General features: G+C 46.0%; 1 protein-coding gene across 1 annotated transcript; it reads left to right on the forward strand.

The window, feature by feature from the left end:
* Window positions 1-838: 838 nt before the first annotated feature.
* Window positions 839-23,563, forward strand: NLRP8 (NLR family pyrin domain containing 8). Its single transcript, XM_040634372.1, has 11 exons — window positions 839-896; window positions 981-1,280; window positions 2,899-2,973; window positions 4,743-6,342; window positions 9,679-9,849; window positions 13,624-13,791; window positions 15,643-15,786; window positions 17,360-17,530; window positions 19,136-19,306; window positions 22,127-22,294; window positions 23,434-23,563. Exons 1-11 carry the CDS (start codon window positions 839-841, stop codon window positions 23,561-23,563), a joined length of 3,156 nt encoding a protein of 1,051 aa, XP_040490306.1.
* Window positions 23,564-27,979: the final 4,416 nt, after the last annotated feature.

Consider the following 27,979-nt stretch of genomic DNA (forward strand, 5'->3'; position numbering starts at 1 on the left):
GCTTCTTCCTCTCCCACTCCCCCTGCTTGTGTTCCCTCTCTCGCTGGCTGTCTCTATCTCTGTAAAATAAATAAATAAATAAATAAATAAATAAATAAATAAATAAAATCTTAAAAAAAAAGATTTAAAAGATGGTGACAATGAAAACGCAGAGAAGCAATTGTATGTGGCAGCAGGTTGACCAAGAAGTGAGCCCCTCTCCTGCTGGTAATGTCATTGTTTTCTTTCTTCTCCACATTTGACTTCTTGCCCATGATAATCACGAAGGAAGACAAAAGAAGGATGAGATGGTGGATGGAGAGGAATAACATGCCTTTGATTCCAGGCACTTTTTATAAATTCCCACTGAGTCTTTAAAATAACTGTGGCATAGATGTAAGCCCCAAATAGTTGTTAGCTATGATGTGCCAGGCACAGCTCCAAATGTACCTGCAGATTTGTCTCTTTGAGAATCCTCACACCCCCATCAACAGGTATGCTCTGGTCCCAGAATCAAAGATCAGAAAAGAGACACAGAGAGGTGCTGTGATTTGGCCAGTTACCTTGCTAATACATGGCATCGAGAAGAAAAACTACAAAGTGGATTTGAGTCCAAACGCTAAGGCTGAATACTGGACAGGCCCCTAGGTTTTTCCACAAGAGAAAGAACCTTGGGGGGAAGGAGCTAAAGAGAGTATCTGGTACATGGGATGCTCTACCAAATATGGATTAGATAAATCTGTCCTCTCGGGTGGGTTTTCATTTTATTATATTTTCATGTCTCCACAGGTCTGGTCTGTTCTCTCTTCCAGTTGGTTGTCTTTATCCCTGGCACTAAGGTTCTAGGTCTTGAGTGAAGATGAGTGATGTGAATCTGAAGTCTGGCCCTTTTTCCTGCTCTTCCTCCCACTCTTCTTGTTCTTCCTCCAGCTCTTCCTCTCGGTCTTCCTCCTGTTCTTCCTCTTGCTCTTCCAGCTCTTCTTCTTCTCCTTGTTATTTAGTCTCATCCTTGATGTCCTCCGCCTCCTCCAACTCCCCTTTTGAAAACGGGGTCATGCTGTACATGGTCTACTTAAGCAAGGAGGAGCTACAAACATTTAAGCAGCTTTTGGTGGATGAGAATCCCAGGCCTGGCTCTGTCCAGATCACCTGGGACCAGGTGAAGACAGCCAGATGGGGAGAGGTGGTTCATCTCTTGGTGGAGTTCTTTCCTGGACGGCTGGCTTGGGATGTGACTCATGACATCTTTGCCAAGATGAACCAGACAGAACTGTGTCTTCGGGTACAGATGGAGCTAAACGGTGAGTAATAATCTGGTTCACAAAATGGGAATGAGGGGATGCCTGGGTGACTCAGTCAGTTAAGCAGCTGCCTTCGGCTCAGGTCATGAAATCAAGTCCCACATCAGGCTCCTTGCTCAGCAGGGAGCCTTCTTCTCCCTCTGCCTGCCACTCCCCCTGCTTGTGCTCTCTCTCACTCTCTCTCTAGCAAATAAATAAAATCTTTAAAAAACCAAAACAAAAAACAAAATGGGGATGGGTTTGAGTGTTAAACAACTAAATACTTCACTGGCTACCCATTCTGGCCACCTGAACGAGAAGGCAAATAGTGGAGTATGATGATGACTCTGACCCCGAAAGTCGAAGACCACCATGTTAGCATAGTTCCAAAAAACTTAACCAGATACTGCTTATGTGGTATCTATATATATGTTATCTTCATTATTTGTGGTTTCCACGTTTGTGAATCTGCTTACTGACTAAAATGTATTTGTAACTCCAAAATCAGTAATTGTGGCACTTTCATAGTCATTTACAGACATGTAGGGTGGAGACAAATCGGACACAGAGGTTCCCAGCTGCAGTTGAATAAAGCACTGCTCTGCCTTCTCACCTGTGCACTCGTCCTGTAAACAAGCGACCCTTCCAGTCTATTTGGTGCCACTTTTTTATGTTTCTGTGTATTTTGTTGGCGATGTTGCTATTTAACCTGCCCCCCAAGCATAGTGGTGAAGGGCTGTCCTAAGCACAGAGAAAATATATGTGTCGGGTAAGCTTCATTCAGGCACAAGTTATAGTGCTGTTGACTGTGAATTCAGTGTTCATGAATCAACAATATATATTGAATAAGATTTCTTTAAACAAAAATGTACGTAGACCATGGTTATGTATTGAAGAGTCAAAAATGTTATAAGTGGGGGGCGCCTGGGTGGCACAGCGGTTGAGCGTCTGCCTTCGGCTCAGGGCGTGATCCCGGCGATCTGGGATCGAGCCCCACATCAGGCTCCTCTGCTGTGAGCCTGCTTCTTCCTCTCCCACTCCCCCTGCTTGTGTTCCCTCTCTCGCTGGCTGTCTCTATGTCTGTCGAATAAATAAATTAAATCTTTAAAAAAAAAATGTTATAAGTGGGGGCTACAGAAATAACCCTGTATTCACAGGGGAGCAGTACTGGCTAATTGAATATTCACAGTAATTTTATAGAACATAAATAGCATGAGTAAGAAAAATCAATGACTATATATGTGTGTGTGTGTATATACGCATGAATATTTTCATATACATACATATAAAGGTGTACATACATAGATATGTGCACATACATAGATGTTAAAGTCTGCATATATTTTACATATACATATGCATGTGTGTTTGTGTATATTGCTCCCTCAGTGTTTGGCTGAGCTATCGATTTATGTTATTGAATATGTCTTTAGTACATTCTAAAGCACCACCATTTTCTCACTTCTAACATCATGATGGAGTCTAGGCAATTTTCTTCTCCCTTGACTAAGATGGTGAGAGAATGAAACTCTGAGATGCTGTGGCTGCTCCTATCATGAAAGGGCCTCTTGCTTCCACGTGGCTTTTCCTGTCCTGTCAATCATTCCAGTGCAATAGTCTCCTTTCCTGTCTGTTCCAGACATTCTACCCAACCTGGAGCCAGAGGACTTGAACCCAAGAGAAATGCCAGTGAATTTGGAGGAAGGAGAATCTGGTATGTGCTGGCATTGTGACAAAGCCAGGAGGAAAATGGGCTGTGGGTTGGGGTGAGAAGTTTCGTTCCTGTGGCAAGTTAGATTATAAATTAGTATGTCAGTGTCTCTTCTATGAATCAGAATTTAAGAAAAAAGAGTCGTTGTGGACTCACCTAACTCAGAAGTCCAGCCACCAGCCCAGCTGGAGGCATTGAGTGATGTCAACGAGACATCACTTCTGTCCTTCTCCCAGCTCCCTCTTCTTCTATGGGACTCAGCCTTGAGTGGTCTCTCCTACCACAGTGGCCATCTTGGCCACCAGCTACCTTACACATACATTGTACCTCCTTCGCCCCATCAGCAGAAAGAGGAGTATTTTCTCATTTCTCCAGCACTCATCCTAGAACTGACTCAGCTGAATGAACTGAGTTCACGAGCTCAACAATGAATGAAATGATGAAGCGCTCTGGTTGGTTAAGACTGGACCACGTACTTCAGAGAGAGCTTGGTGGTAGCGCCAGCCACAGCCCAACAAACCAAGGGTGGCAAGGGGTGGTTCTCCACAGAATCATTGGAGTGCTTTTGCCAGAATGGGAATGGTTGGTAGGCAAACAAATATAGCAAATACCTTAATCCATCCTCTTCCCCACTCCACCATCCTGAAGTATCAAAAGTTGGATTCTAGAAAGAACCGAAATCATGTTCATGTGAATGGAGTTTGCACTTCTCGGTCAGGTTGTGTGAAGAGACGAGGTCAAAAGGAGCTGAGGGTCCAAGGGCAACACTCTAGTCTATTATGAAAGCACACAGGAAGTGGGATGTGGGATCCCCAGTTCCAGCCGTAGCACAGTTAGACTTCACCTGTTCAACAAACACTGGAAGGCTGATGGTTCTGACACCACAGTCTGAGCCAGAGTTGTAATCTCTACTTCATCTCGGAGATGGCAGGCTGGAGGCTTAGAGATTCTGTGACTTGCTTACCCTCTCATAAAGCTTGTAAGCAGGTAGATCTTGAGCTCGTAGTAAGCTTCCTCCTATCTATCAGCTGGAGGTGGAGGGAATGAAGTTGGAGTCAGACATCATGTCTAGTTTGTTAAGTTTCCTGTTGAGGGGAGGGGAGAGACAATCACAGGTTGAGATAAAGGCCATGACAGATCCTGTTAACTCCCTACCCCACATCTCATGTGCTGACAGAATCCAATTTATTTAGGGATAAAATGGAGCCATCCCTAAGGGAAATACTTTTTTTCCAGGTTTCCTTAAAGTTGGGGTTAACCATCTGATGGCACTAGGCCACGAGATGTAAGTAGAAGCCTCCTGAGTGCTTCGGTTTGTACCAATGGAAGTACACAAGAGCTGTGAGCCTGTCCCTCCTCCCCGCTATTTCTGCTTCAAATACGAATATAACTTACGACATAACGATAGCATAACTACAACAGCAATCTCCTAGTCATGAGGCAAGAAGTATAAAGAACGTGCTTATGGAAATGTGGTGTTACTTGGCCCTGAAGCTGCAGAACCACCGGGCCTATTTCAACGGCTTTACACAACCCTCTCCATACTTCTTAAGTAAAAAGCAGCCCTTCTCTGTTTAAGCCCCTTCAAATTGACTTTTCCGATGACTCGCAGCTTTTTCATTGGTGCAGTGCCGTCAGGAAAAGAGCGCCATGTGCGCAGGTGCGTCATGGGGCTCGATGTAGATGTCAAGGCTAGTTTTCTTTTTGTTTGATCGGTTCTCATAAATAACTCTGACACTGTACCCTGTGTTTCCCCCACCTTGGTAATCTAGATAAAATACAGGAGTACAGACTGCACATGATGGATGAGTATTCCATGATACGGATCATGACCACTTGGTTTGGGAACCACGTAGACTTCTTCTACCAAGACATAGAGAGACATGAGAGATTCTTATCATGTCTTTTTCTTCCGAAGAGACCTCAAGGTAGACAGCCCAAGACTGTGGTCCTACAGGGAGTTGCTGGGGTTGGAAAAACAAGCTTGGCCAAAAAGGTGATGTTGGAGTGGGCAGAAAACAAGTTCTACCCCCACAAGTTCTGGTGCGCTTTCTACTTCCATTGCCGGGAAGTGGCCCAGGTGGATGAGCAGAGCTTTGAGGAGCTGATTGCCTGTAAGTGGCCCAGAGTACAGTCTATCATGTCCAAGATTATGTCCAAACCAGACCGACTTCTGCTCCTCTTTGATGGCTTTGAGGAAGTCACACTGACCCTCACAGATAGACCAGCTGACCTGAGTGACGACTGGAGCCAGAAGTTGCCTGGGTCTGTCCTCCTGACCAGTTTGCTGAGCAAAAGAATGCTTCCTGAAGCCACCTTACTGATCACGCTGAGGTTCACGTCTTGGAGGAAACTTAAACCCTTCCTAAAATGTCCCTCTTTTATAACACTTACAGGGTTTAGTATGGCGGAAAGAGCCAAGTATTTCAGAACATATTTCAGAAACAAGAGGGAGGCTGATGAAGCCTTGAGTTTTGCCATGGGAAACACAATTCTCTTCTCCATGTGTCAGGTCCCTGCAGTTTGCTGGATGGTGTGTTCTTGTCTGAGACAGCAGATGGAGACAGGGGCAGACCTTGCACAGGCGTATCCAAATGCCACAGCTGTATTCGTCCAGTATCTGTCTAGCTTATTTCCAACCAAGCCTGGAAGCCTTCCCAGGAACACTCATCAGAAACAACTGGCAGGTCTGTGTTACTTGGCTGCAGAGGGGATGTGGAACATGCGATGGGTGTTTGACACGAAAGACCTTGAGCAGGCCAAGCTGGATGAGACCACTGTTGCTAATTTCCTCCATGTGAATATTTTTCAAAGGGTGGCAGGTGACAGAGACCGTTATGCCTTTGCCATCATAAGCTTCCAGGAGTTTTTTGCTGCCTTGTTGTACGTTCTGTGCTTCCCACAAAGACTCAGAAATTTCTGGGTGTTGGACCGTGTTCAGATCACACGCCTGATAGCATATCCTGGAAGAAAGAAAAACTACCTTGCTCAGATGGGGCTTTTCTTATTTGGCCTCTTAAATGAAAAGTGCGCTTCAGCCGCAGGGAGGTCGTTTGGGTGCAAGCTGTCCCTGGGTAATAAGAAGAAGTTGCTGAAAGTGGCAGCCCTGTCGTACGAATGCAGCCCACCAACCCTGCACCACGGCGTCCCACAGCTGTTCTACTGTCTGCATGAAATCCGGGAGGAGGCATTTGTGAGTCAGATCCTAAGTAATTGTCAGAAAGCTGCTTTGATCATCAGCAAGAAGAAAGACATGCAAGTGTCTGCTTTTTGTCTTCAGCACTGTCAACGTTTGCGGGATCTAGAACTGACTATTACCGTGACCATCACCCAAGTGTGCGCACTCAACCCGGATCCCCTCCATTCCACTGAGTGAGTGCTCTCCTCTCTCCTTTGCAGCCTGTGCTTCCCAGGACCCTTGCCTACCATCCCCCAGGCATTCAGGGTGACCAGCTGTCCTGAGGCGGTCCCTCACACATGGGACTTTCAGGATTAAAACCAGGACAGGAGGTGTTCCTAGGATGCAGATTTCCATGCTAAAACTGGGAGAATCCAGGAAAAGCAAGACGATTTGTTTACCCTCCTTATCTCTGTTCTGCATGCCCTCCCCTCCCTTATATGTGGGCACCTTGCTTCACCTGTCACCCCCACTTTTGTGTATCCCCAGCTTGTTAGTCTCTAGGGAAGTGCTGTCCAAGGGGACTTTTTGTGATGCTGGAAATCCACTAGCTATGTGTGACTCCCGAACGCTTGAAATATGGCTAATGTGACTGAGGCACTGCATTTTAAATTTTATTTAACTTTAATTAATTTAAATTTGAATAGTCACGCATAGCTGGTGGCTGCCATATTGGGCAGCTCCACGGGAGATTGCCTTTCAGTGTAAAAACATCGCTTCCATCTTTAGGGGAAAAAGAACTGAAAACTACATGTCTTCATCAGGGGACTGTCACATCTCCGTCCTTCTTTTCCTACCAAACACGTTGAAAACACTATTTCTATTCACTGTTTCTTCCCTACTCCCCACTGTGATCTGAAGTGGGTGTTCTGGATTCCTGGGCAAGAGCTTGAGTTCTCCACCTCGTCCAGGGACCAACTAACTGTGGGTCTTTGGACAAGGTTACCTAGCTTTTCTGGGTCTCTGTTTTTTCATGAGTAAATGATTTTAAAAATATAGTAAAATAGTACATGCCCCACAAGATTTTTATGAAGATTAAATGAGATAATATGCATTATACACAAAACCTATCCCAGCCTCTAGTTCCTACCAATAAATAGAAGCTATAATTACTAACGTGACTCTTATTCCAACCACTCAACTGAAACTCCCTCAGAAGATCTATACTTAAACAAATATAGCAGATTTATTTTTCTTAAGAAGCGACTACTCATTTTTTCATACAGTTTTCATACTGGTTAATATTTATTTAGCCTTTGCCTTGTACCAGACACAGTGCCAGGTATTTTTACTGTATGCGAGTTATTCCTTTTACCGTCACCATTGGACGCCATGAAGCGATGGAAGTCTGATAGATCGTAACTTGTCCAAGGTCACACAGCTGGTTGAAGCCAAGACTTAAGCTGAAATTGGACCTCTGGTGGCTATGACGAAGAGCCAAAAATCTAGACTGACCCCTGGGATTGGAGTCACGGGAGGGAGCACAGCCCTTTTTGCTGCAAAATTAGAGTGCTTCCCTCATTCCTTAGTTGCTCTGTGTAAAGGAGCCACAATCTCTTCCAGACACATGTTCTTTTTCCATGAAAGCCAGCATAAATCTTAAGCATGCTGGTGGGTTGTTGGCGGTTTATTTTAAATATCCTATATTAGTCTGATAAATGGCTAGATAAATAAAATGGACCTCTCCTGAAGTTAGGAGACATCTAGGCTCTGCTCTCTGTGTCGTCCCATCAAACGATGCCCCATCTTCCTCCGGCACATGTGAGTTTCTCCAGGGCAGAGGTAAGCAAGTTATCGCCTGGGAGCCAAACCCAGCTTGCTGTGTGTTTTGGTAAATACGTTTTAATCCGATTTCAGCCATGCATGTGCTCCACTACGGCAGAGTCGAGAGGTTTCCACAAACCGTTTGGCCTATGAAAGCTGAATGTATTTGCTAGCTGACCACTTGCAGAAGAAATGTGCCGACCCCTCTGCTAGCGTATATTTTTAGAAAAGGAATTGCCCAATCACACGGTGCCCACATCACATCTTTATATCACCGAAAGCACCAGATTGCTCTCCAAGCAACCTCCGTATCTCGTGGGTGGGATGACTGCACAGGACACACGATTCCATGTCTACTTTGAAGTGACATGAGCAACTCCAAACAGCTCAGTGCTGCATATTGTTTTTCCCAACAAAGACCTCAAAAGTCTAACCGTAATGTCTTGATATAAGTCTGAATAATCTTAAAATCTAACCTTAGCAGAACTCTTAAAAGGTGAGAAATTTCCTTTGTGTTGGTCAGTCTGCTGATAACTTTTGGGAAAGTTCTTAAAGGGAGTTGGTATGTTTATCCCAGCTTTTTTGAAGCTATAATTGACCTATAACCTTGTGTACATTTAAGGCATACGATGTAGTGATTTTATCTATGTACACATTGCAAAAGGATTATCACGATAAGGTTACTTAATATACCCATCACCTCACCTAGTTACAGTTTGTGTGTATGTGTACGTGTGTGTGTGTGTGTGTGTGTGTGTGTGTGTGTGTGTGTGTGTGTGTGGTGAGAACTTTTACTCTCAAATGACTTTCAAATATACAACACGGTATTGTTATCAATAGTCACCCAGTTGGACTGTACGTCCCCAGAATCTGTTCATCTTATAACTAGAGGTTTGTACCATTTGACCATCTGTGTCCTCTTCCCCCACTCCCATTCATGGAGGTAGTATTATTTCTATGTGTTTGCATTTAAAATGGGTGTGAAAAGCACATGGTTTTATTTCATGGGATTTCATTTTAAACAAAAATGGCATGCTAGTGTAAGAAGTATTCTGAAATTTTCTTTTTTCATCTGATAGGTCTTAGAAATATTTTAATGTCTATGTACACTTTCTTCGGGGCGGTGTACTAAAGTCTTCTAGGTGTCTGGAGATTATTAAACCAGTACCCCCTTCATTTGCTTTTCAGTTATTTCCAACTGTCTAATACAAACAGCATGAAACGACAATCCTCACGGTGTCTCTTGGGCGGCCTCTGAAAAGACTGCCCTGGGAAAACTGAAAGGGAAAATTAGCAGGTCCTTCCAGAGTCAAAATACATCCCATATTGGTCTAGCTGTGGATTTTCTTTTCCTGCACTCACCGTGCTAGAAGAGATTAATTTTTCCCTTATTCTGCTCCTACATAGACTTTTTTCTTTTTAATAATTTTATAAGCAAAGAGTAAGAATATAGGATACAGATATAATTCAATCTCTGTCCCCGTAGAAATCCTAAGTGATTAACACAACAACTCCCTTTCTTCCTAAGTCAAGGGAAAATCTAGGCATCCTTATTTAAGGCCACAAGTCTTCCTGGAATAAAATGAGAAATCTTGCAATGATATTCCTGGCTTTTTTTTTTTTTAATGAGAGAGTCTTACCGGAGTCGTAAAGGTGGTCTGTAATCACAACCAGGGTGGGGAACATCAGCCCTGGGTTTACAAGTAGGTTTTCTCAAGTTCAATCTCTGACGACGAGTCATGCTCTGTTTTCTCCCTTGCACATAGACCAGAAAGCAGCGACCAGTGTTTTCTCTGGTGGCAAGACTTCTGCTCCGTGTTTAGGACACATGAGAATCTGGAAGTCCTGGCTCTGACAAACACTTCTATGGAGACCGAGTCAGTGAATGTTCTTTCTGCGGCTCTGAGACATCCTGGGTGTAAACTGCGAAAACTAACGTGCGTATTAAACAGCCCCTGGTTGGAAGGAATTGCATGGAAAGAGTCTGTTTCCCATCCCGTTTTTCTACCCCCTCCCTGCTCACAGAGACTTGCAGAAAGCATCCGTGTGTGTCCTTCCCCCCTTGCAGTCTTACTGAGACAGAACGGACAAACAGCACTGTGTGAGTATTAAGGTGTGCGGTGTAATGACCTCACCCGCATTTACTGCAAAACGATCCCGCAGTAAGTTTAGTTAATGCTCGTCACCTCCTAGAGCGGCTGAATGTTTCTCTTCCTTGTGATGAGATCGATCAACTCTCTTGGCGACTTTCCAGTACGCCACCCAGCCGTGTGACCCTCTGTCTCGGGCTGTACGTCACGTTCCCAGTATTTTTGCATCTTATACCCAAAGCTTGTACCTTTCGGCCACATCACCCAATTCCTCCACCCCCTGCCTCTGACACCAACAGAAACTGATCTCTTTTTCTGAGTGTTGGGTTTGTTTGCTTTTTTCGGTTCCACATATCAGTGAGATCGTTTTTCCAGAAAGAACGTACAAATGGAGGTTCCCCATTTCACAGATGAACAAACTGGGGCACAAGGTGATACAGTTGATACATACTTAAAATACAGATTTTTATAAATGTTTTTATTTAAATTCAATTGACCAACATATAATACATCATTAGTTTTTGATGCAGTGTTCAATGATTCATTAGTTGTGTAAACACCCACTGCTCGTCACATCATCTGCTCTCCTTCATGCCCACCGCCCAGTCACCCCATCTCCCCCCACTTCCCCTCCAGCAGCCCTCAGTTTGTTTCCCGAAGTCAAGAGTCTCTCATGAACATCTTGGCTCCAGAGTCCGTTCTCCTAACCACTACACCATGCTCTCGCTCCCTGGGTTTTTTTTATGTTTTTTTTTATTATATTATGTTAGTCACCATACAGTACATCCCTGGTTTCTGATGTAAAGTTCGATGATTCATTAGTTGCGTATAACACCCAGTGCGCCATGCAATACGTGCCCTCCTTACTACCCATCACCAGCCAATCCCATTCCCCCACCACCCTCCCCTCTGAAGCCCTCAGTTTGTTTCTGAGTCCATAGTCTCTCATGCTTCATTCCCCCTTCTGATTACCCCCCCTTTCTTTATCCCTTTCTTCCCCTACTGATCATCCTAGTTCTTATGTTCCATAGATGAGAGAAATCATATGATAATTGTCTTTCTCTGCTTGACTTTTTTCACTTAGCATTATCTCCTCCAGTGCCGTCCATGTTGCAGCAAATGTTGAGAAATCGTTCTTTCTGATAGCTGAGTAATATTCCATTGTATATATGGACCACAACTTCTTAATCCAGTCATCTGTTGAAGGGCATCTCGGTTCCTTCCACGATTTCGCTATTGTGGACAATGCTGCTATGAACATTGGGGTGCATATGGCCCTTCTCTTCACTACGTCTGTATCTTTGGGGTAAATACCCAGTAGTGCAATGACTGGGTCATAGGGTAGCTCAATTTTTAACTTTTTAAGGGACCTCCACACTGTTTTCCAGAGTGGCTGGACCAACTTGCATTCCCACCAGCAATGTAGGAGGGATCCCCTTTCTCCACGTCCTCTCCAGCAATTGTTGTTTCTTGCCTTGTCCATTTTTGCCATTCTAACTGGCGTAAGGTGGTATCTTAATGTGGTTTTGATTTGAATTTCCCTGATGACTAATGATTTTGAACATTTTTTCATGTGTCTGTTAGCCATTTGTATGTCTTCATTGGAAAAGTGTCTGTTCATATCTCCTGCCCATTTTATGATTTATTTGTTTCTCGTGTATTGAGTTTGAGAAGTTCTTTGTAGATCTTGGATACCAGTCTTTTATCTGTAGCGTCATTTGCAAATATCTTCTCCCATTCCGTGGGCTGCCTCTTAGTTTTTTGGACTGTTTCCTTGGCTGTGCAGAAGCTTTTTATCTTGATGAAGTCCCACAAGTTCATTTTATCTTTTGTTTCTCTTGCCTTTGGAGATGTGTCATGAAAAAGGTTGCTGTGGCCTATGTCATAGAGGTTGCTGCCTATGCTCTCCTCTAGGATTTTGATAGATTCCTGTCTCACATCGAGGTCTTTCATCCATTTGGAGTTTATCTTTGTGTATGGTGTGAGAGAGTGGTCAAGTTTCATTCTTTTGCATGTAGTTGTCCAATTTTCCCAACACCTGTTATTGAAGAGACTGTCTTTTTTCCACCGGATGTTTTTTCCTGCTTTATCAAAGATAAAGGATGCCCAAAGAGGTGAGGGTCCATTTCTGGGTTCTCTATTCTGTTCCATTGGTCTATGTGTCTGTTTTTGTGCCAGTACCATGCTGTCTTTGTGATCACAGCTTTGTAGTACAGCTCGAAATCCGACATTGTGATGCCCCCAGCTTTGTTTTTCCTTTTCAACAGTTCCTTGGCAATTCGGGGCCTTTTCTGATTCCATACAAATTTAAGGTCTATCTGTTCCAGTTCTTTGAAAAATGTCCTTGGTATTTTGATCGGGATAGCATTGAAAGTGTAGATTGCTCTGGGTAGCATGAACATTTTAACTATGTTAATTCTTCCAATTCATGAGCATGGAATATTGGAAAACCCAAAAGAATCTACTCCCAAACTATTAGAAGTTATAGAGCAATTCAGTAATGTGGCGGGATACAAAATCAATGCTCAGAAATCAGTTGCATTTCTATACACGAATAATGAGACTGAAGAAAGAGAAATTAGGGAATCCATCCCATTTACAATAGCACCAAAAACCATACGTTACCTTGGAATTAACTTAATCAGAGACGTAAAGGATCTATATTCTAGAAACTATAAATCACTCTTGAAAGACATTGAGAAAGACACAAAAAGATGGAAAAATATTCCATGCTCGCTCTCTGGTTTTTAGGATCCAGAAACCCAATAACCCATCAAAATTCCATGAAATAGCCCACCGGACATCATGTAGCCCCTAGCCAGTGTCTGACCAATTGCCTCTCCTGTTACTATGACGACTATTATTAGCTCCCACGTACTGAGTGGCTACCGTACATCGAGCACTGTTCAGAGCCAATTACAGGGTTCGTGTGTATTGATTCCCACGCCCATCTTAAGGCAAAGGCATCATGCACTCTCTCTTGTGGACCCGAAACCAAAGTTTGGAAGGTAGGTGACCTACAGAAGGTCACCCAACCAGAGGCCACGGTGGGCTGAGGACCCGGTTCGGACCTCACAGAAAGGCCTTCACGTATTCATAGGTGAATGGAATCTAGAACTGATTAGCAAATGGGCAGATGCTGGTCAAAAGGTACAAAGTTCCAGGTAGAAGATGAGTAAGTTCCGGGGATCTGGTATTCGGCGTTGTGACTGTAGTCGACAGTACTGTATGGTGCCCTCCAGAGTTGCCAAGAGTCTGTCTTGAGTGTTCCCATCACAAAAGAAATGACAATTTTGTGGGGGATGAGGGTGTTACCCAATGCCAAGGCAGGGATCGTTTTGCGATATGTTAATGCATCAAGTCAACATGTCCTACACCTTGAACTTACGCATTGTTTTGTGTCGATCACATCTCTAAAGCTGGAGGACAAATCAGCCCCCTCGACTGTGGTAATGGTTTCACGGGTGTATGCCTATATCCAAACACATCAACTTATAATCATTAAAATATAATAGATGCATTTATCGACGTACTGTTTATACCTAAATAAAGCTGCTTTTGAGAAAAGGACCAATGAGCTGATGAGATCTTATCGTAACGAGGCACTGCTTACCTCCCCAGCTTCAGATGCCTGCATCCTTCCATGTTGAACGAAGACTTAATCCAAGTTTTGACTGAAAACCGGTATCTGAGATACTTGGAAATACAAGGCACAGAAGTGAGATGTGAGGCCATGGAGTTTCTGTGCACAGCCTTGAAATGCCCCCAGTGCTCTCTGCAGTGTCTAAGGTAAGACAAGCCCGGGATCCAGAGATACCCTGGCGCCCAGACTGTTCTTTCAGAGGTGGGATTATGTGTGCAGTGTTCCTGTCACCTTTCTTCTGATCTTGTTGCTGTTAGTTTTACTCGGCTTTTTTTTAAGGTGTACAGTGTGACGATTTGATATACATACATTGAGAAATAATCACCACCATCAAGTTCATTAACACCCCTACACCTCACGCGGTTACCATTTGTGGGGAGGGGCATTTAAGATCCACTCTCCTGGCAAGTGTCAGGTATATACCAAGGTCCTGTCCACCACAGCCACCGACCTGTGCATTAGATCCCCAGAACCCCCGCATCTTACAACCAGAAGACCATCCTCTCCCATTTCTCCCACACCCCTGCCTTGCCGACCACCATTCACTCACCCTCTCGTGCTCTACCACTTGACCATGTCCTAGGTGTGTCTGTGGTCGGGAGACTAGAGCCCCGGCAGTGACCTTCACCATCTCGTCCTGGCTCGCTGGAGGTGATTGCTAAGAATGCAGGAGTTTTGTGAGCTGATTGTCAAACAGCATTATTGAAAAGTTAAATCATACAGACTTAAAATTATATCATATGAGAAAACAAAATTTAATAGATCATCAAAACTCATCACCTCCTAATTTCTTTACTATACTATTCACAATGCCAGGGTGCAGCAAACTCTTTCTATGAAGGGCCAGGTAAGTATTTCCAGCTCTGTGGGCCATACAGTCTCTGCCCTGGCTTTTCAACGCTGCCGTTATAGGGCTAAAGTTTCCATGGCCGATAGGTAAATGAACAGATGTGGCTGTGTTTTAATGAAACTGTATTATTATTATTATCTGCTAATAATACCACTTATTAACCCCTATTATTAATAATTTATTAAGAATTATACAATTTGTTAGTAACTCTATCCACTGTATAATTTGCTGATATTTATTATGGGCACTGGGATTTGAATTTCATTTAATTTTCATGTGTCACAAAATATTCTTTTGATTTTTTTTAACCATTTAAAAAAAATTTTTAAGCTCTTAGTCCACAGGCTGTACAAAACCAGGTCGCCAGGAGACCTGGCCCACAGCCATAGTTTGCCAGCTCCCAGCGTGTGTTCCTGAGGCTGTTTCATTTGTGCAGTGGGGTGTTCCTGCTGCACGTTCGATGACTCCACATCGGTAGATCAGCCACCGTGGGAGCGGTCACGCTAGACACCAGCAAACACTGCACATCAGGGCTTTTTTCTCCAGCATCAGTTTAACACGTACCAGCACCCAAGCACTTTGCATCCCCACCAGCCTTTCTGTGTGTTACGTCGTGCCAACGAAGCTTGTGCAACCTCTTGTTTCCCACCTGCCAGCTCTGGTCCTTCACACCGGTTGGAGCTGAGTGGAGCCTGGAAGGCTCAGGTGACCAGACCTGGAGGTGGTTCAGCGCCGTAGTGGGTAAACGTTGACCTCAGATGGAAACCTAGCTTGACAAGATGGCAGCTGGGATCTCATGTGACTCCAATCTCAGTTCTTTGTCTTGAAGATTGTTTGACAGATAAATGTAAAAAGAAGTTGTATTTATTTCAAGGGCTGAATTGAGTCCCTGGTTCATAGATAGAGCCCAGTTGTAAGCCGATGCCAGTTGGTTATGGCCCCAAGTGTCTATTATTTGATACTTCGTGACTGAGATGCTGAATTTGATCAAGCTTACCGGCTGGAGAAGATGGAAATCCTCCCTGGAGTCACTCTTGTGTGAAGAACAAGGATGTGGGACGGTAGACGGGATCTATGTGGCTACACGGTACCATTTTCCCCAGGAGCTCAGGCTCATCATTACTATGTGGCGTCCATAGGTTGGAAGACTCTCGGTTACCCCTGAAAGTTGGCTTGATCTTGCCAGGGATCTTGGAAGTAACAAACACTTGAAGACACTAAAGCTAGGAAGTAGCTACCTGGAGACATTTGGGGCATGTTACCTGTCAGTGGCCCAACTGGAGAGGCTGTCGTAAGTTTTTGTGTTGTCGTCATGACTATTGTTCGTTGGTTTGGTGAATTGAGTGCTTCTGGGAGAAGAGCAGTAGTGGAGGAATGTGTGCCAACTTAAGTCTCGTGGCTGGCGTAATTACATAGACGGGTCCATGAAGAGTCAAGGCAGGAGAGAGAAAATGTCTCCATAAAAGTACACATTTACACCTAATACCCTGGAATACTTGAGCCGGTGTATCTGTCATCCAGCTTATGACCTAGAACCTCGCCAGTATTGTTTTCCTTCCTACCTCAGGGTTACATGGATCCCTGCCCCACCCATCACGATAGCGGTCTTGAACTGCGCTCATCAGGCCCCTCACACGTGTATTCTTTTTTTTTTTTTTTACGATTCTATTTACTTATTTGTGAGAGGGAGAACACAGAAGGAGAGGGAGAAAGTGACTCCCTGCTGGGCAGGGAGCCCGATGCGGGGCTCGATCCCAGGACCCTGAGATCATGACCTGAGCCGAAGTCAGACACCCAGCATACTGAGCCCCCCAGGCGCCCCTCACACGTGTGTTCTTAAACAGAGCACCACACAGTTTCGCGTGCTTTGAATTTCACGTAAGTGGCCTCAGATAGTGTGTGTTCTTTTTCTGACCAACCTACACTTTTGCGCTTGGTTGTTTCAGAAGCCCATCCCTCTTTCGTGCTGAATGATAACAATTGTGTGACTATGCCACAACGTAGGTGTCCGTCCTCCTGCCGCTGAGGCTTGGGCTGTTCACATGCACACATGCACAGGGTACACACACATGGTACACACACGCACACGCTGTGAGGAGCACTCCGGCAGTGGGGTCTCCGGGTCACGGAGAACATCCAGATTCTGTTTTACCAGCTTGTGTCCAGCATCTCTGCACCAGTTTGTAATCCGGCCAGCAGGTGGACGCTGCTTCCCATAACTCCGAGTCCCCATCTGGCTGTCGTTACCGCCTGTATTCTCCCCACTGTCTTTGCCAGTCTGCCGAGCAGGGGATGGTGTCTCGTTGTTTTAACCAACATTTCCTTCATTACTATGAAAATGTTTGCATGACCTTACCATTCATCTTGGTTTCTCTACTATGAATGCCTGCCCCTGTCTTTAATGTATCTTTTTAAAGCATATATATATATGTATCTTTTTAAAGTATATTATATGTATATTTATTTATTTATTTATATATAAATATAAATATAAATATAAATATATATATATATATATTTGAGTAAGCATTTATTTTTTAATCTTATGGAAGGCTGTCTCTCCCAGGCTACCCCGGTATCCGTCATGTATTCCTTAGCCGTTGGTGGTCTCTTTCCCGTCCTTCTAATCCCCCTATAACTGTTTTCCGGACCCACATCTCCTTCACCCCCCTAGCCTCCCAGGAAGGCTGCTACCCTCTTCTTGAGGACTTGGAAGCCCTAAGAGGTGGTAACAGAGGTGTGCTGAGGCTTTCACACTGAAAAGGAAAGCCCAGATGGCAATGTTCATCTCTCCGTACCAGACAAAGAAAATCTGGTCATACACATGAATTAAAGTACATTCCGTCTGTGTTTCTGTCCCCCAGATTGGAGAATTGTGATCTCACATCGCTTACGTGTAAAAGTCTTACCTCTTCCCTCAAGAGTAATGAGACGCTGACCCATCTGAGCTTGGCAGAAAATGCCTTGGAGGACGAAGGAGCAAAAGAGCTTTGCAGCGCCTTACGGCATTCTACGTGTCCTTTACAGAGGCTGGTGTGAGTCCCAAAATATCCTCTTCTTAGGGATCCCTGGAGTAGAACAGAGTGACTGAAGAAACCTGTCGTGTGTGTACACGTGGTCTCAATCACGAATTCTTTAAGTGATTTCCCTCAGGCATCAGGGTGTGTGACACTGTGATTTATAACCTAAGAAATGTATATTTGGTCTTCGATGTCCCTGTTTCTGGCACAGAGCTCCCCAAACCCTTGGAAATACCTCAGTGGTGAGAGCTATAAAGGTGTCTTTTATTATGTTAATGAGGTGGCTTTTGGAAAGCACCCAAGGATGGGGGGGTTGTTGCCCCAAGAACCAGCCTTGTGATTAGAGGGTTAGAACTTCAAATCCTTCCCCCTGACCTCTGGGGAGGAGAGAGGGGATGGAGGTGGAACCCGTCACCCGTAGCCAATGATTTAATTAATCGTGCCTGTGTAATGAAGCCACCACATAAGCCCCAAAGGACGGGATTTGAGAGCTTCCAGGTGGGTGAACACGCGGAGATGCGGGGACAGCAGCTCAGCTGGAGAGGACACGGCAGCCCTGTGTCCTCTCCCCATGCCTCCCCTGCGCATCTCTCCCATCTGCTGTTCCTGAGTTCTACCCTTTTAGAGTAAAATGGTAATCTAATGAGTAAATGGGTTTCCTGAGTTCTGGGAGCTGCTTCAGCAAACTAACCGAATGCAAGGAGAGGGTCATGGGAGCCTGACTGGTGATTGGCATCCTGGCTTGGAGAAGGCCCTGGAACCTCGCGGTTACAGAATCAGAGCCTGGGCTTGCGGCTGGTGTCTGAGGGGAGTGAGGCAGGGGAAGCAGTCTTGTAGGACGGAGCCCTGAACCTGCGCAATCCGATGATCTGCCGATACTGCCAGCAGTGAGTCAATTTCTCCGGCACTATTAGTGTCCGAGGACTGTTTCTCAGTGTGGGGGACCCCCCCATATGTGTTGAAATGGGACTCAGAACACCGACGTAGGGTGCTTCTATTACTAACAGAAAATAAACTCAGACGGTCTTAAACCATAAAGAAGTTTGCTAGGTCATAAACCAGAAATGGAAAAGTGGCACAAAGTATCCCCTGAACCCATTACTCTTTCAGCTTCCCGATCGTGGGATCGAGTCCCGCATCAGGCTCCTTGCTCAGCAGGGCGCCTGCTTCTCCCTCTGCCTGCCCCTCCCCCTTCTTGTTCTCTCTCTCTCTCTTTAATAAATAAATAAAATCTTTTTTAAAAAAAGAAAATTATGGTAAATGAAAGAAACCATTTTTTTTTTTAGATCTCTTTGCGATTTGGATTTCAATTCCTTTGGATTAATATCCAGATAGTGGTTGCTCGAGTTGGGAGTGGGCTGGGGGAAGAAATTAGGAATTAAAAGGGTACAGGGTTCTCGTTTTTGGGGTGATGAAAATGTCCTAAAATTGTGGCAAATGTGCACCTCTATAAATGTGCTAAAAGGTGTTGATTTGTACAATCTAAATGGGTGAATGATATTGGTGATGTTAGTAATATTCTGATAATGCTGTTATGCAAAAAAAAAAAAAAAAAAGGCAGGAAAGGAGTAAAATCTAAAGGTGTTTTGGTTGGTTTCCTTGACACGTGTTTCTTCGCAGGCTGAGAAACTGTGCCCTGACCGCTGACTGCTGTCAAGACATGGCCTCTGTTCTGGATAAAAACAAAACTTTGAGAAGCCTGGACCTTGGTTTTAATAGCCTGAAGGACGATGGAGCCATCCTGCTCTTTGAGGCCCTCACGAAACCCAAGTCTGGCCTGCAGATTCTGGAGTAAGTTACCCCGTCTCCTCTGTTGTGACAGCGGTCTGTAAAATTCTCTGAGCAGAATACGGGAAAGGGTCTTTGCATTTCTGGATTTTTTCCCTCCATTTAGGACAGCTTCAGTGCAGGGTTCGGAAAGGGATTCGTCAGACTGGGCACTTCATCTGGGGAGTGCTTAGAAATGCAAGTCATGGCGGTGGCTGCCTTTCTCCGTCTGGCCTATTTCATTCAGCACGGTGCCCTCAAGTTGCATGCATGAGGTCACAAATAGCAGGCTTTCCTTCTCTCTTAACGGCTGGATAATATTCCATTGTGTGTAAATACCACATTTCCTTTATCCATTCCTCTGTCGGTGGGCATGGAGGCTGTTTCTGTGTGGTAGCTACCGTGGGAAACGCTGCAGGGAAAGAGGGTGCAGCTGTCTCTTGGAGATCCTGGTTCCAGTTCCTTGGATGGGGACGCAGAGGTGGGGCTGCTGGGTCGTGTGGTGCTCTAGGGGTGAGCCTGCAGACCCCTCAACCTTCACCCCTGGGTGGCTCCCATGCATGGGAGGAGGACTCCTGCACGTGGAGGACCATGGTTCTAGGAAATAGTCTTCCATTCAGTAAAAGAAGAGTTTCTTTGTTGGCTGTGGACGGATACCTGATGTAGCCGGTCTTCTGAAGTCGATGTTTGTACTTAGGGATTCTTTTTTATACATGATATTTTGTCTTCTTCTCCTAAATGGTCTCTATGCTAACATGCATACTAGCCAGTGATTTGACAAAAGTCCTCCTATATTTAAATCTTATCATGGTTACATCAATTATTTGGGAAAGATTTGGAAACATCTCTTCTCTAGTGATCAGTGGATGAAACTGTTTTGCCTCTTTTCTGCCCACATTTTCTGTTCTCTATTCGTATAATCTGCATTTGAAGACTAGATCATTAAAATCATTGTTTTATGTTATATCTCTAATTTCCTAGGATTAGTCCTGATAATGGATTTCATTTTTGTTGATAATCAGCTAGTCTAAGGAAATTCAGTGTTCACTATAACTCATGATTCTTTGGGGGGGGGGGTGCGTGGGTGGCTCAGTTGGTTAAGCACCCTACTCTTGATTTGGGCTTAGGTCATGATCTCAGGGTCGTGAGATAGAGCCCCATGTCGGGCTCCGCTCTCGGTGTGGTGACTGCTTGGGATTCTTTCTCCTTCTCCTTCCGCCCCTCCTCACGCGCTCTCTCACTCTCTTTCTCAAAAAAAATTTTAAGATCTTTTTTCAACTTTCAGCGTGTCAACTTTATTTTTGTACAAGAGTCACGATTTTACCCTTTTATTTATTTATTTTTGTTCTTTGTTTTTATTTTTTATTTTTCATTTTTAAGTAACCTCTATGCTCAACTTGGGGCTGAAACTCACAACCCTGAGGTCAAGACTCCACGCCCTGCTGGCTAAGCCAGCCAGGGGCCCCAGCTCACGATCCTTTCTCTCCAGAAATTTAATCTTGGGCTTTTAAACATTGATTTATCTCTTTGACTGAGTGAAATCTATTTTCAAGAATGAAGTAAATTTCCAGACGAGCATTTATGTAGTGTCCTCTAAGCCTTGGCTTGTGTGGGACTTTTTTAGATCTACTTTCACTGATGAGCAGTAATTTGGCTGAGTATAAAATTCGCGGCCCACCTCCATGCCAAACTTCCTGACCTAAAAACCCCCTAGATTTCATTCTGTGGAATTCTAGTCTTGTAGAAAAGCCATCGATATCTTTATTTTTCCCAAGAAGAACCCAGACTTCTGTTGCGTATTCTCTTCATTAAAAAAAAAAAAGTCCTCACATAGCTGCGGGTCTTACTTATAGTAAGAATTGTTTTAGAATGACTCTCCTCCTACTGTTGAAATGATTTACGTGACTCTGATCCAGGTTAAGGAAAGTTCAGGCAGGCGCACCGAGGGGGCACCAGGTGTCTCCCTGAAGGAAACGGGGTCGGGACCTTAAAAACGCATGCAAAGCTGAACGCATGCCCTTGCATTTGGGCTTGGGCTGCAGTTTCCATCTTGTCATTGATCAGCTAGGGAGGCGCACAGGGCAGGGGAGGCAAGCCACCAGAAAGAAAGCAAAGGCTGCCCACGCAGGAGAACACAGGGACCCTCAGGGCCCTCTGTCCTGTCCGCTCTGCATTGCTTATAATAATAGCCTTGCTCCGAGGGAGACTGCAATCTGTTCCAAAATGGGACCCAAAACCACCCCTCTCTGTACCTTTCACTCACCTACACACCACTTCCTCTCTAACGCCCGCTCTGGGTTGACGACACGTGGTGCTTCTGTGACGCAGCTCCTTTCTGGACCACCCTCTCCCGTTTGCCGTGAACACTGCGGTGAGCGCAGAAGGACCCGAACCGCTGGCACACCAGAATGGTGAAACCAACCATGCTCCTCGAATGTATTTACTTGGTGACCTGTCTCCTCCCCCACCCCCAACCCGTGATGAGTTCCAGGAAGCCACGGGTGCTGTTTCCCTCACTGTGTGTCAACAACGCCCAGGGCAGTGCCTGGTATACAGGTGGCGCTAAATATTTTCTGCTAATGTGCAGAGCAAAGCCAATGCACAGTGACAGTTTCTGAAGGAGGTTATGTGGCTCCTAACTCCTGGGAGTTAGGACTCACAGCCTACCCTGGACAGTCACCCAAAGCCACAGGAAGAAACTGATGCAGATACAGCAGGTCTCCCAGCGTGTCTGGGATGAAACGTCACATTCCAGGGGGTGCGATTTCTAGGGTTAGCGTTGGCTGTGCTCTCCGATGTGGGCCATGGCAACTTGTCTGCTCCCCGTCTGCTTCCCCCCCACAGGCTGGAGCAGTGCCTACTCACGTCTGACTGCTGCCCGGCTATGGCGTCCATGCTTCTCCACAACCAGAGCCTGCGGTACCTGGACGTGAGCAAGAACGACATTGGGCTCAGGGGCACTGTGCTCCTGCGGGAGGCCTTCCAGCAGCGCAAGGGGGAGAAGGTCGTTCTGTAAGTCTCCGCTGGCTTCCCTGGGCAGAAACAGCCGCCCAAGCAAAGCTTCTCGTCAAGAGGCAAACTCTGGACCCAAAGAGCTAGCGCAGATGTCGCCAGTGTCCCTCTCTCATTTCCTGGGGGTTTATTCTCGCCTCGATGTGGCTGATCAGGCCCGAGCGCCTGCTTGTGCGTGACGGGAGAATTGACCTGGATTCTCCCGTCTGATTTTAAATCCTTTCTATCCTTCACCTTCGACCCTGTTCTTAACTGATTAATCCCACTTACCGGCCATGTGACTTGAACAAGCTCCTTTATCTTTCTGAGTCTGTTTCCCCGTCTGTGAAACGGGATGGCGGCTTCCTCCATGGAGAGGTGAGGCTGGAAACGGAGCGTGTCTACGAAGCACGGGGCCTGAAACCACGACGTTCTCCGTCAGAGCAGTGGATTCTGGGTAGAGGTTGTGACGACACCTGGAGTGTTCCTTATCTGTCGCCCTGTAACAGATTACCTCCAAGTTTAGTCACGTAAGGCGACGCACATGAACTTCCTTATAAAATTTCTGAGGGTCAGAAATATGGAAGCAGTTGGACTGGGTGGTTCTAGTGCCTGGTCCTCCCTGAGGCCTCAGGTAAGCCCCCGACTGGAGTTGGACGGAGACTAGATCAGTTTCCAGGCTGACCCATGTGGCTGTTGGCAGGAGTCCTCGAGTCTCCCTGTAGGGCTGCTCCTGACAGCGTAGCTGGCTTCCTCCACAAGTGAGAGAGAGAGAGAGAGAGAGAGAGCACCCAAAAGAGACCCCGGCCTTTGATTACTTCCTGTTGAAAGTGGCGCCCTCCACTTCCGCCTTACTCTGGTGGTCACGCAGACCAACCACAGCCCAGTGAGGGAGGAGACCCCCCCAGAGTGTGAGTCACAGGGGGCAGGATCCCTGAGCTGGTCGAGGCTGCTGACCGCACTCAGTCAGTGGTGGAACCGAGGCCCCTGGCCTCCATCCCTGACTCCCAAGAGCAGCACCGTTGGGCTCGGTCTGCTGCGTGGGACCAGAGTGGTCTCCGGGGTGGTGAATTTCTGTCCTCGGGGTTCTGCGTACTTCTCTAGGACGGCAAAAGAAAACCAAATGTGAGAGAACAAAGCCTGATTCTTACCCTCCACAGGGAGACGAAACAGAATTATGCCCCCAACATGGTGACGAGGCTGGAGGGCCCAGTCGTGAAGAACAAAAGCCTGAGGATCGTACAGGACTGGAGTGCTGACTGCTGGGATGAGGCAAGATGGACAGAGTGATCCGGTGCCCCCTGGATATTTTCTTCCTTGGGAAATGTTGGCCTATTCTGTGGGCTGTTCTGAGTCTGGAATGGTCCAGTTGGTTCTGGAAAATGGTGTGGGGCATGACCTCTGAGCATCTCCCTTGGAGATGTCGAGGGCCATGTGTTAGATGCAGATTACTCACGGAGTTGGGGGTGCCAGCCCACCTCCAACCCTGGCTTCCAGATGTCTCTGAATCTGTCATGCAAGCATTGTCTCTGAAAAATATCTGACTGGCCTTTGAGGATGTTGGAAGAATTTAATTAAAAATGTGTACATGCATGCAATTTGAAAACTTTTCAAGTGTTATTTATTTACCAGTAGACTAGTATATAAAACTGTCCAGAAGGAAGACATCTTGGGGGTGTTGGGCCAGCTCTGTTGGTGGAATATTCAACTCTTGACCTCGGGGTTGTGGGTTCAAGCCCCATGTTGGGTGTAGAGATTACTAAAAATGAAGTCATTTAAAAAAAAAAAAAAGGATGAAAATTGTTCCTTGTCTGAAAAAGTATCCAGGGGGACATTTCCAAGGAAGACAGTATAGCAGGGGATGGAAAAGGGAAATCACCTCGCGTTTTGTTTTTGTTCTTTAAGATTTTATTTATTTGAGAGAGAGAGAAAGAGAGCAGGAGGGGAAGAATCTGAAGCAGATTCTGAGCGCAGAGCCTGACGTGGGGCTCGATCTCACCACTCCAAGATGACGACCTGAGCCGAAACCAAGAGTTGGTCGCTCAACCAACTGAGCCACCCAGGTGCCCCTCACCTCGTGTTTAAGGAACTCTCTTAAAAAACGAAGTGTGACACCTAACTTTTTTAGTGGGTTCAGTCCATTAATACAACAGAACAAGCTAAAGGAGATGTTTCTCGCACACACAGCAGGCTGAACTGGAGCCTTCCTCTAAAGAGTGGTCGGTCCCCTGCATGGTCGGTCTTGTGGTCGGCAGGACGTCCCCTCCAACCTCATGGGCAGGGACTGTACATCACGGGGCAGCTCTAAACTATCTTCCAGGTCTAAACTATGCCGTTCATAGATAATGCTAAGTGAAATAAGTCAAGCAGAGAAAGACAATTATATGGTTTCTCTCATCTATGGAACATAAGAACTAGGAAGATCGGTAGGGGAAGAAAGGGATAAAGAAAGGGGGGGTAATCAGAAGGGAGAATGAAGCATGAGGGACTATGGACTCTGAGAAACAAACTGAAGGCTTCAGAGGGGAGGGGGGTGGGGGGATGGGATAGACTGGTGATGGGTAGTAAGGAGGGCACGTACTGCATGGTGCACTGGGTGTTATACGCAACTAATGAAGCATCGAACTTTACATCAGAAACCAGGGATGTACTGTATGGTGACTAACATCATATAATAAAAAAAATATTTTAAAATAGAAAATAAAATAAAAATAAACTATGCCGTTCAGGATGGAAGTATTAGGACAGTTTGGAACTCAAGGATCTAGAAGCAGCTGTACAATTTTTTTCTGTTGAAAAATCGTCTTTTTCCACACCAAATAACGAGCAGGTATTACGTGCGTTGGTTTCTCCGCTCTCCAAAAGGGTTTCGTTACAAAGGTCAGAGCAGTTGGGATCCTCAACCCCGCCCCCACCCTCACCGCATCCTTAAGGGGTAGAGAAAAATAAAGGTCCGTCAAACTCCCCATTTCGAGTTTGCTTTAATGTGTTCTCCAGAGCCCGGAATTTAACGGCTGGAGCCGATGGTGCGGCACCACCGCTGGGACCCACAGTGAATGAGGTGCGGCTGCCCGAACCGCCTTGCTGGGGGCTGCAGGCTCGGAGCTGGGCAACGAAAACCAGAGAACCCACCCACGGACATGCTCCCCAGGAGACAGCCCTTCGCTAAAGCAGTGGGGGAGCGAGCCTGGGGAAGAGCCGAGCTTGAAAATGACAACATCCCCAGACTTTGTGGGGCGGCGTCTTACCTGCGGGGCTTCAGCCCGCCGGGCTCCATTGGAATCGGGTGTGGCTCAGGTGTCAAGGGGTTTAAAATCACCCCAGGTGATTCTCATCTGGGGTGAAGTTCGGGAACTCCTGAAGTGGGCGCTGTCTCTTACCACAGCTGGTCATGGTTGGCAGTAAGTCAGCATATCGACACGTGGCACAGCTTGAATTTACACAACTTGTCAATTATATCTCAAAGCTGCGAGGGACAGGAAAGCTCTGGGAGACCACTGTTATCGTGGAGACTCACGGCACAAGTCGCTGTATTTCTATAACCAGGATGGACACTTTGGAAGGGGAGAACGTTGGAGAACGTTCTTCTGACAACAAATAGGAACGCTTACTGTGAGTTCACAGGGAATCCAGATAAGTCTTAAGGAGAAAGTGGATTGAACCGATAACAGCAGTGGCGTTAGATAGAAGTCAAGGTCGTGTAAAATAAGGACACACGCACAATCACTGCTGGGGGACAGCCCAGTGAAGGCGCGCACAGGTGCGCTGAGGGGGCGGCAGCGTCTTCACCCTTAGCCTAAGGGCAGGTGGGGGGGCAGTGCATACGGGGGCAGAGAGCAGCTGCTCCACATCTCTCCCGGGTCTGGCCGTTCCGAGCCAGGGCAGCCAATGGGGAGCACCAACGTCACGGGCCCAGGATTCGCCAAAGACCATCACCGTGGTGGCCCGCGGGCTGGGGGCTGTTTCCGGCTTGGTAGGCGAGGAGAAGAGTCGGTGAGTATTTTATCCCGTCTGGTTCCTAGCGCCTTCCTCTCTCTTTTCTTTCTCCATGACTGATTCGGACCTATTCCTTGAGCTCTGCTCTGTGCCCCCACACTCTCCATGTCGACTAGCCAGAGCCCAAGAACCAAAGACATACTGTGAAAGAATGAAGTGTCCCATTTCCCCCATTTTAATAAAATAGTTTTCATATTCACTTAGGATACGTTCCTCAGTGCTTCCCAGCCTCTAGGTCTAAATAAAGACTCTTGACTCCAGGAAACAAACTGAGGGTTGCAGAAAGGGAGGTGGGTGGGGGGATGGGGTAACTGGGTGATGGGCATTAAGATGGGCACGTGATGTGATGAGCACTGGGTTGTATATGCAACTAATGAATCATTGAACATTAAAAAACCAAAAAATTGGGGCGCCTGGGTGACTCAGTCGTTAAGCGTCTACCTTTAGGGTCCTGGGATCAAGCCCCGCGTCGCGCTCCCTGCTCTGCTGGAAGCCTGCTTCTTCCTCTCCCACTCCCCCTCCTTCTGTTCCCTCTCTCGCTGGCTGTGTCTCTCTCTGTCCAAAAAATAAATAAAATATTTTAAAAAATAAATAATTAAAAAGATAAAAAACAAAGAAAGGACAGAGTCGGGGCTGCTGTGGCTGCAAGCTCAAGATGGGCTGATGTCCTGACTTGCGGGAGTTCGGTGGTGTCTCTGTGTTTCTTGTGCGAATTTTCTGTTAGTTATGGCTTACGGTTACTGAAGTGTGCAGCCCTGAGGGTGTTCTTCGCTGAGTGGAGAGGCTGAGTCACAGATGAATTAAACGGCTTTGCCTGGGGTAGCAAGGGCTGAATCCATGTTCAGAATGGCGTGAGTCCTCTCCAGCCCGTAATCTTGACTGCTTCTATGGGATCATTCAAGGCCCCCATGCAGAAAGCCGTTGCAGGTGGAGGTTATAAAGGATAGAGACGAAGGGAGAGCTTTGGTTAGTTTTATTTCCAGAAAATAACCTTTACCACCACTCTTGGTTTACATTCTTCCAACCTACAATTCAGCGCCTATGGGAATAATGTCCTTACCTTCTCCCCAGCCCCTCTCAGTTTTACGGGGCAAGGCGTCCATCTGCCTATCCCAGGCTAGTCCTTCCACCTGGGCTCTCCTCCTCCCTACTCCGCTGGGTTTGATTACCAGCTCCCTCTCTGCGGTGTGTTGGAAGACGTGGAGCATTCGAACCAGGGTGTGTTAAAATGCTTTTTCCTAAAGCGGAGGGAGCTGTTCACCTTGACAGAACCTCAGCTTTCGACTCTGTGAAGTGAAAGCAGTAATACCCTTTGTATATTGACATTACTTATGGAAAGTTCTAACGAGTTGCTGTAAGTTGTCCAAGAAGGGGTTTAGAAAAGAATAAGTACTCATTTAGGTTTTTTGCTTGCTGCTTGTATCTTTACTTCCTCTTCACTCAGAGCATATAAACTGTGTCAGTCCTCCCATCCTAAAAATAACCTTCCTGAGACCCCTGCGACTTTTGGGGCTTCTTACAGCCATGGCTCTCTTCTCATTCCTCTGATTTCTCTAGTGATTGCTTTGCATGGTAAGGCGAACATTTAATTCGAATCACGTCTATAGTGTTCAGGTGTGCCAATCTGGAATTCATTCTCTTTTAAATGAGCTTTCTATATTCACTTGGTAACTTAACCAAATAGTTGAGAGATTTGGTGGTGGGGGGGGG

The sequence above is a fragment of the Ursus maritimus genome, unplaced genomic scaffold, assembly GCF_017311325.1.
Source record: "Ursus maritimus isolate PB19 unplaced genomic scaffold, ASM1731132v1 scaffold_19, whole genome shotgun sequence".
NCBI classification, from domain to species: domain Eukaryota; kingdom Metazoa; phylum Chordata; class Mammalia; order Carnivora; family Ursidae; genus Ursus; species Ursus maritimus.